Below are 10054 nucleotides of genomic sequence, written 5' to 3'. Positions count from 1 at the left end.
CCTCGATCAAATCTCCATTTCCCACCGTCTGTTAATTAATGGATGATTGCCCTATTCACTGACAAGACAAGAATATTTTGGAAAGCTTCTTTGCTTCATGATTCGTCACCTTTGCCCAACCAAAATGCAATAACAAAGATCAATCTACAAATATTTTCTATTATTTATAAAATTATAATTATACTATTCACTATAAAAAAGATGATCAATAATTACAAAAAACTCAATATTATTTAATATATCTTTTAAATAGTTCGTCGCTAAATTCCCCTTGCTAAATTCATTAGTAAGTAAATTTCTTGGATTAGATAATAGTGATTAGTAACGAAAATTTTACTTACTAATTATTTCGACGCTATATTTTTTTTTTTTTTTGTTGCTATTGAATAATTCTCTTGTAGTGAGTAAAGTTGTATTTGTAATTACAAATAAATATTTTATTCAATTGCAAAAGTTTATATAAATAAAACATCCTTAAAGTGTTGTACCCATAATTTTGTAAAGGATTCTGTATGGACCTAATTTCAAGTAGAATTGTGAACATAATCTATCCAAAAAAGAAAGAAGAAGAAGAAGAGGAGGAGGAGGAGGAGGAAACACTGTTAGAACAGAGGTTATTTCCTTGTTAACATATCTTAGATACTTTAATTAATAAAATTTCAAGCAAAATCAATAAAAAAAAAAATTCGATCAGCTAATTGTCAAGTAAATATACTTTACAAGGAATTCCGCGTTGTTGCTGATGACATTATTTTTTGTAGTGGCCTTTGTCGCGACTCTCACGCCAAAATATTTTAATTTCCTTATCAGCTGAAGTAATAATAGATAATTGTTGTGCAGTTTTTGATGTACTTATATGTAAAATTTTATTATTAAATAAGGCGTATATTTATATTACACCTAAATATTAATATACGTACTTATAATTTTACAAACACTATAAAGTGTTTCTGTATTCGATCTAATTTTGAAAATGCCAATATAATATACCTGAAGAGAATTATTGATGATGATGGGAGCAATAAGGCGTTTCCAAATCAGGAAAAGGAGGGCAGCCCAATCCCTACGTTATAGGGGCAAGATGTATAGATTGATAGCCTGTCAAGTGTGTATGCATTCACCAGCAAAAGGTTTGAAAAGGGAAGATTCGTAGAAGCTATAACACTAGATCTAGACAAGAAACAATGGAATAAATAGGAATGGAAGCACGTGAAGAAACAAGAGGGGAAAATCAAAATGTAACAACATAGAAATTTTTTTGTGATTTTGGTGATGTTTTCTTATTCAAAATGATTTTGGGAGAATTATTTGAGGAAGTCGTTAGAATTAGGTGTTGAATAAAGTAATTTACTTTCCAATGAATTTCCACCAAAGAATTTGTAAGTATTTAAAAGAAAGAATTTTAATCTTGGCCAAACGTGTTGCAGAACCGGTTAATTTTTGGACTATTTTATAAAGCTGTAAAATTCAGTCCAAAATTATTCTAATATTCTAGCAATAATCTAGTAACATATCATGTCCAAATGACATTAATCACAAAAGAAAATATGAAAATTAACTAAGAAACTCTTGAATAGTAACCAAAATGATAAAATTTTGCAAAGAATGGTGGCCCTAGAGGTGGTAAATGGGTGGATTGGATTGGTCCAAACTGGATTCAAATGTATGAGTCAGATATGGGTCGGGTTGGAAATTGATTGGTTTGAGTATCCTTAGTTTCAATACAATTTTAGATTTATTTTTTTGATAAAATTTTGAACTTCCATCAAATCTCGTCTACTAATTTTTAACAAGTTTTGTTTCATTATTGTGATATTAAATATAACTATGCATTATATCCTAAGTTAGTAAACAACTTACTAATTGGTCAATTCACAACCAATCATAAATACAATCACAAATTAATATTTAGTACCTTAATCCCATGTGGAGAAGTAAACAAGCCCTTATTGGTCTTCTGTATACTATGTCGATACATTTAATTAGTAATATCGTAGACTGTGTTTGTTATACTTGTTAATTTTAAATAGGTCTAGGCTTGGATTTGAGTTAAATAAAATATAATGGGTAGAAATAAAATTTACCCCTTGTATTAATTAAAGAAAGAGGAACACAATCGTCATGTGAAAGAAAAAGTAACAATTTTTTACCTCTTTGTGTTCTTGAAAATGGAGCAAAAAATTCCCCTCAAGCGAGTTCATGTGCTTCATGCGCATTTTCTTATTTTTTTGTTTTTGTTTATTTTTAAATATAAAATTATATTTATAACCTTGTCTAAAAATTGTTGGATTTAATTTAAATCTAAGATAAAAATTTAATTAGTCGATCAATGTGTGGACTTTATTTACTTTAAATCAACGGTTTAAAATTTTTAAATATATAAATTAAAGTTAAAATTATATATGTAATATATATGTATATAAATACAATCCAGATACATTATATATATACCTATATATACATAGAGATAAGACGGCGATGACAGAGGTTGTGGTGAGGGGAGAGGGTGAGGTGGCAATTGTTGGAGAATGACTAATGGGTTTTTAGACTCCTAATTCCTAAGACTCCTAAATCATTTTTTTGATTTTAAAATATCAAAATAAATTCATTGAAGTTTTGTGGATGGGATAGAGTCTCATTTTTTCCAACTACTTAGGTATGGCTCTATAAATAGGGGTAAGCTCATTTCATTTTACACACCAAAATTTGAGAGTCTCTTCTCTTCTAGCTCATTTCTCTTCTTTCACTTCTGAGTTTTATATTTTGTTCGTTGTTCCAAGCTTTCTTCCACGAGTGCATGTGTAAGAAAGTAATAGCTATGTTAACCTTGGGATGCAATCGGTTTATACTATCTGCACCACGGTAGTACCGAAATTTTACTTTCAAGGCAATGATTTTCTACGGTACAGTCTTTTATTTTCCAACAACAATGACTAACGGGGAAGGGGGAGAGAGATCGACAGGGGGGGTGAGGGGATAGGCAAGGGCAAAACTAGAAGGAGGGAGAAAGTGCGACAGATCTGAAAAGGGGGAGGAGAGGCAGATCAGTCATCAGTGAGGGGAGGGGGAGGCCAAGTGGATCCACAAAGGGGCGGAGGAGGTGGAGTGGCGAAGGGATGCAGAGCTACGGCGGGTTGAGGAAGAAAAAGGGAAAAAAATATTATTTTATATATATGTGTATATATTTTATATATAAATTAATATTCATATATAAATAAATATGACATTTTATATATATAAATAATATTTTAAATGCTCAAAATCAAGTGAAAATAGCACGACAAGAGCGTGTATAGTACCACAATTTTTATGGGTTTCTTTTCACTCTATTTCTAAAAGACAAAAGGATAAATTATTATTTCTCTTATAGGGTCTTTTTTTCCTTGCACAGGAGGTAAATTACACATTATCCAAAATATAACATGGTCTGGCTGTCAGTATTACTTTTAAAGTTTTTTCCCCCTTGAATAGGATAATCCCTATTAAGCCACACTTTACTCTTTGTAAAACTATTAACAAATAGACACACTTTACTTTTTTGTACTTTACTCTTTGTAAAATTTACCCCCAATACTTTAAAAATGGAATAATTCAATTTTACTATCCTAACCATAACCCCACTTTAGCGTTGGTACCCAAAGTTTTAAAATTTTGATTTTGGTACCCAAAATTTTAAAATTTTGATTCTGGTAACTAAGCTCATCAATTAGTGACGCCTCTTAAAAAACAATAATTAGTCCATCCCCATGATATCTATTTGGCCCAATAAACTTTCGTAATAAAATACTTGTATAAAGTGAGATAAATACTCATATATACGGTGAGACTCAAACTTATTTATGGAGTTTCAATTTTACTTTAAAAAGGACAAAAAAAATTCAAATCCCCAACAAGGGGGAAAAAGAAAAGAAGAAAGAGAACGTGGATGTGCTAACCTAGGAATTTATAATATAACAAAGACAAAGTCATTGATCCCCACCAGGGTTTAATAGTAACTAATAATATTAAAAGCATGTCTTGTATTTGTTAATTAACAACCTAATTATTCCACCTTCACATACTATTTATTTATTTATTTAGAATAATTATATTTCCTTTTCATGAGATTTAATGTAATTACACGTACATTCCATGTGGTCTTGAAAAATTATATTTACCACCCCTGATGTTTACTCCCGTCTAATAAATAAGTCCGTTCGTCAGTCACAATTTACTAAATTTGCAAATATTAACAAAAAAAAAATTGAATGAAAATTTATATTTAACATTGATTTGACTTTCTCATGGCTAGTATTCTACCATGGACCTCGGTGGCATGTAGGCATCTCACTGCATTCCCTGGTATATCTCTCGGAACTAGTAACTTCGCAAGCATTCCTCTCTTTATTCTTCTGGAAAATTCCTTCTCTATATTTCCAACATTTGGAAATATTCCCTATTGCCAATGTAACTTGAACTTTCGTTCGATTTCATACTTTAAAAAATCTCCTCAATTAGAGATTAAAATATCAATATATAATATAAACAAATATTTTTTTAATAAACTTAGTCTCTTATACCATTTTAGATGAACAAGGTGTGAGTTATACACATAAAGTAACAGAAGGACTAAAATGAACTTTTTAAAGTCTCAAAAGGGTAAAAATTATCATAAATCCCTCCAAACTCCAACAAAAGACTAAGACTGATCATTGTCCGAAACTTGAGGTAATAAAAGCAAATTTTTTAAAATTGTAGTATCAAAACTGAAAAAATAGTACAATTTAGGTACAAAAACTGATGTTATCCCTCACCACATACATCATAGTAATCATTCTTGTATTTCAATTTTAATCAATTAACTTTGAAGAACATTGAAAATAAGCAATACCAATTTGTTTTCCCAATAAGGTTTAAAGCAATGTTTTCAGACCCAGATTGGAGATCGGAATGGTCAAATTATTGGATTACTAGGTCACTAGTCTCATCGGTTGGACCGAATTCAAAAAATCGATTGATTCATATTATAATTTATATACACATATATAACCCAATAAATCTCCCACCAATAATTTAATCAGAAATACACAAACTCAATCTAATTCAAGACAATTATAATATTTTACGAATTCATATTTATATAATTTTTATATAGCAATAATTGACACAATTTAATTAATAATTATAATTAATTCAATTAACTTTTCTACAATGATAACATTCTCCCTCCATTTGAAGAAGGTTGCACTCCATTTTTCCCTTCTTCATCTCTACTCAACTTTCAGTTATTTTTTTAAGTGAAAACCGATTTGGTCGAATTTTTGCCAATTTTGACCAATTTTAGCGGGTATTGATCGATTCACACTGGGTTTGATCGAGACGGGTTTTATCATATAAATCGAACTGGACGGATTTTGACGGGTTCTAAAGGGGAAAGATTGATTAGATTCCAAACCTATCAGAAGTCATATTCCCAAACATATCAGATGATTTGGAGTCACTTCAAAGACGAGCTGAAAGCGACCCCGACTAGTGAAAATATTCCTAGTCCTCATGTTTTGATCGGAGAATGAGGATCAATGTCATAACCTATATCCTGATATTAGACGACGTTTCACAAGAGCAATCTATATACATAGCTGGGGTTGAATGTAAGGGAGGAAGCTGAGCCACGAGTAGCGAAACCTAAAGATTCTGTTCCTATGCCAGAGCTTAGAACTAGACTTCAACTCACCCCACCTCCTTACCACACGGGTGTACTTGTAAAGGGCGTAATTTACACAATTTTTTATTCAGGAATGGTACAATTGTTATGAGACTCATACTTACGGTCCCTGGAGAGGAGCATTGCACACAACACTTTGCTGCGCAACCCATTTACTCATATTTACATCTGGAACTTGGGAATGCACCAAAATTTTACATTGTATTTGGATTGATGGATCAAATCCCAAAGAGACGAAAACACTAACCCCTTCTTGCTCTCTGGTCTTGCCGTTTAGGATGACTTGTTGATCTCACATAACAAGCACCATTCTTTCCCCGTGTGGTCTTACTGGAGACTTCATAGGGAGATTGAAACCCAATATTTTCTACAGCACCAACTGTGTTGAATAGTCGTCTTCTATTAACCTCCTCAACTAGCGAACGATGCAGCAATTGGCTTCGTGTATCTACCAGAGAACGGTTCCTTGTCAATCTCGGGATTTCAATCTTGCTCCTGTTTCTAGAAGTGGAACCTTCTCTTGGTTCTATCATATCCTTGCTTTGATGGTGGCAAAGTTTAGCAAGATGTTGTGCTGTGACTGAATTTTCTCCAGGATAGAATCTTGACGGGCTTAGAATATCTTCGTTAGCAGCCTGTCCATGTCTTTTTGGGCTCAGAGGGTCATGTTCATCTGCAGAGTAGTAAGTCCAGTTGGAATACTTCTCAGAATACAATGAGCTCTGCGAGCTGGTGTCATCAAACAAGTCGGCTGTTCTTGATTAATATCTTGACCACATGTTTTGGAAAAAGTGCTTCACCATCAGAAAATATTGGCAAAATTGCTAAATTTGCAAGAAAATTACCTTGTACCCAATGACTGGTGTGAGGTCTTGTGTTGATCCTATGAGATGTGATTGAACCCAAGACTGACACTTGGGACGAGGAAGACGGAGAGAAAAGATTATGGTGATCGTCATCTTCTTGATAATTTAGTACATGGAAGTGAGACGACTGAGGGTTATCCGGCTTCCAATCTGGAACAAGGCCAGATATCTCCCCGTCAATCATATTCGCAATTTCAGATGGTCGCCAGTCTGTTATCTCCAGCTCCTTCACCATTTCGTTTGCAACATCAATGGGGGTATCACTGACAATATCAAAGGGAAAGAAAACATTTCTGACAGCACCTGGAAACAGAGATAAAATCATTAGCTGCAAGAATCTCTGGTAGCAGTTTCTTGGTTTTCCGCTCATGACCAGCATTGAAAATGAATGACATGATGAGTAACTCGAGGACATGACGACTAAGAGCTACCTTGTTTATCTGCTATTTGCACTTTCAGGAAAATGGTACCATCCTCAGGGTTTAATGTCCCTGTAATAGTCATATTAGTCCGAGGAACATCGTCATTGAACTGCAGACGCTCAAGTTCAATACAATCATTGAGCAAAGGCTTTTGGTTCTCGATATACGAATCTGGATGGTCATCCGAATGATCAATAGCAAGGAACGGATCATGCATTAGTTCTTTCGCGGATAATCTCTTCGACGCAGACTCTAAGCATTTTCCAATGAACCGTTGTGCATCCAAGTCTTGAACTTTGTAAAATGCCCTTGGTTTTTTACCCTTAAACAGAACGTTACGTAGCATGAAAATTCAGTTCTGATCAGTTTTTACATTATTTCATGGAAACTGTAATATGCGATCTTACTGATGTCACTTTCTTGTATATCTGAGCGGGGTTGGTGCATTCGCTGTAGGGATATTCAGAAGTAATCATCTCCAGAACACACATCCCGAATGAGTACACATCAACAAGTTCATCGTAGTTTTCTTCATACAACTCTGGCGCCATGAACTCTGGTGTGCCTATAAAATTTAAAACCAAAATATAATAGTTTCTGAAGACGACCAGATAGCTTATTCATGAAAAGATCAGTAGAAACTGTAAACTAGTTACTAACGGGCATGCCAGTAACGATCAGATTGTTTATTTATATTCATGGAATATATTGAATGATGAGCAACCATATAAAATATACCTATAACACTATGTGCTCTGTGAGACCCTCGTAGAATTGCTGCCAGACCAAGGTCACCAATCTTCACTTGCCCGTGGTGGCCGTTAACAAATATGTTATCGCACTTAAGGTCTCTATGTATCACTGGAGGATCATGACCATGCAGATACACAAGACCTTCAAGTATTTGGCGAGCCCATATCTTTATAGCTCGAATATTCACTCGCTTATACTTAGCTCTGTATCTGCATTAAATCATATCAAGAAGTATAAAATTTTGGATTAGATGTAACGGAAGTATATTATTTGCTTTTCTATATGTAAAGGAACTGCAACCAGACAAGTTGGTTCAGTAAATTTTGCCTTTCCAAACATCATGGGGATCTAAAAACCAAACCGACGGTGATTTCAATTCCACTAATATCGATCAACAGGGTCCGACTATTGAACTCTTTTGGAGCATGTCTATCATCATAGCTCATCTTTATTTAGCTTTCCAGTAGCTGCCCACAAAATAGATTTTTTCATGTTGACCAGATAATGTATCAAGTTCAATGAATATACAGAAAAGTACTATTCTTATAATATTTTTACAAGCTTAGGTATACCTAACTCAAATATCCCCTCAAGAATGACTTCTTCAACATTTTAAATTATAGACATCTGTACTCGAGATGGATATCCTCGTTAAGTAAATTTTTTAAGTCAACCTCGAACGTAAGGCAATATAACTCTAAACTACTCATACAGAGAAGCATGTAGACCATAGTAAGGTCTTGTTATCGAGATAGCAGTTGGGAGGGAGAATTTACTCTCTGAGAGTGCCGGAAGAGAACATTTCAGTAATAAAATTGAAAGTTCTGTTTTCTACGTCGATCCAAGAAGTATAGAACCGGATGATTGAGTTGTGATTGAGGGTGCTGAGGAGGTGAACCTCTGAGTAGAGCCGTTGCAAGTCGTCTGGAGATTGAAGCAAGTCGACTAGCCTCACTTGGTTCCATGCTACTTCTAGCCCAAGCACCTCATCGATCGCCTTGTATACCGTTTTCATCGCGCCCTTCCCCAGAACTTCCTCAAACTGTCAATCATTAGTATTAACAGAAAAACAACAACAGTTCTTTCATTATGTAATCAGAGCAAACAACCACCAACTTACTACTCAATTAACCAACTCAAGAAAACATTCATTTCAACAATGGAACATCCCTCAGGCCTATTCAGGTTGGCCAAAATCTACACACACACACACAAAATTCACATAAAACGTCTCCACTCCACCCCACCCCAACCCCCAAAAAATGGAAAAATTGAGGATAGAAGGCAGAACCCATAATTTCTTTTAATCTTTTTTCCCATTTCAAGAATCAGTCAATTACAAACTTGATTCCAAAGTGTTTAAATACTCAATTATTGAAACCAAGAGCCAGAGATGCATGCCATCATTCCAGAGCTCGTAAGATCAAACTTGACTATACATACATATCCATGGTTGTATATATCAAGAACTCAAAATATGAAAAAATGAAATGGAAAAAGAAACCCAAAAAAGTCAAGCAACAATCAACTTACTCGGCCATATCGACCGGTTGGGTCAGTTTCAACGTATCCAGCCTCCTCAGTCGATTCATCAAACACCTCCTCTCCAAACCTCACCTTATACATGTTTGCTTAAAAATTCTGCAGAAATGAACAGTTCCTTAAATTTATGCAATCATAGGAGCAGAGTATATACTCTGCACAACTGCAAGAACTTGGTTGAATATTTATTATATATATATATATATATATATATATCAAAAGCAGATATATTTATTTCATCTTAAAAACGAAAAGAAGAGAGAGAGAGAGATAGAGAGAGAGAGAGAGAGAGAGAGAGAGAGAGGCATCTAAGAAGCTGGATTTTCTTCATAGTTTCCATGAAGAAATATGCAAGAAAAAGTGACAAAAGAAGGTGGAACTGTCAATCAAATCCATGCCGCCCACAAACTTCAAGACTAGCTCAAAATCACAAGTCTTTGCAGCCCATTTGATTGATGAAAAGGGGCAGCCAGGATTTGATATAACCTATATTTATACAGTGGTAATAAGTTGTATGAGGAAGCTTCATTATTCTTATTGCTGCAAAAGAAAAAAAGATTCACCTGATATGTTGAGATGTTTCATGAGTTCTAAGTTCACATGCATCACAAAAATTAAAAAATAATGATATTATTTTCATTAATGCTCATCATATACATTATAATTAGAACGGATAATGTATATAAGAAAAAAAAAACATACCATAATCAAGAAAATTCAACTTTTGCTGTCGTGATCAAACAAGAAACTCGCTATAAGACTTGATT

General features: G+C 34.0%; 1 protein-coding gene across 4 annotated transcripts; it reads right to left on the bottom strand.

Annotated features, from left to right (window-relative positions):
- On the bottom strand, positions 5536–10054 carry LOC105163902 (probable serine/threonine-protein kinase WNK4). Of its 4 annotated transcripts, XM_011082425.2 has the most exons (8): positions 9990–10054; positions 9279–9386; positions 8522–8787; positions 7731–7954; positions 7400–7557; positions 7002–7314; positions 6548–6873; positions 5536–6453 (listed from the first exon to the last, which is right to left on the bottom strand). In XM_011082425.2, exons 2-8 carry the CDS (start codon positions 9369–9371, stop codon positions 5947–5949), a joined length of 1887 nt encoding a protein of 628 aa, XP_011080727.1. In that variant the 5' UTR covers positions 9372–9386; positions 9990–10054; the 3' UTR covers positions 5536–5946. The 4 variants fall into 4 exon arrangements, with proteins under 4 accessions (XP_011080727.1, XP_020550385.1, XP_020550386.1 ...); XM_020694726.1 differs by lacking the exon at positions 9990–10054 and having other exon boundaries at positions 9279–9757; XM_020694727.1 differs by lacking the exon at positions 9990–10054 and having other exon boundaries at positions 5536–6377; positions 6550–6873; positions 9279–9757.

The sequence above is a fragment of the Sesamum indicum genome, linkage group LG6 (genome assembly GCF_000512975.1).
Source record: "Sesamum indicum cultivar Zhongzhi No. 13 linkage group LG6, S_indicum_v1.0, whole genome shotgun sequence".
In the NCBI taxonomy this organism is placed as follows: Eukaryota; Viridiplantae; Streptophyta; class Magnoliopsida; order Lamiales; family Pedaliaceae; genus Sesamum; species Sesamum indicum.
The sequence above is the reverse complement of the archived record's forward strand: the minus strand, read 5'-3'. Positions and strand labels throughout refer to the sequence as shown.

Excerpts from the sequence above, each read along its gene's own strand:
- LOC105163902 (XM_011082425.2), bottom strand. The coding sequence starts at position 9,371 with ATGTATAAGGTGAGGTTTGGAGAGGAGGTGTTTGATGAATCGACTGAG. Across the intron at positions 7,558-7,730 it reads CAGAGCACATAGTGTTATAG|GCACACCAGAGTTCATGGCG; the intron begins GTATATTTTATA and ends TAAATTTTATAG. Across the intron at positions 6,874-7,001 it reads GCAAATAGCAGATAAACAAG|GTGCTGTCAGAAATGTTTTC; the intron begins GTAGCTCTTAGT and ends CTCTGTTTCCAG.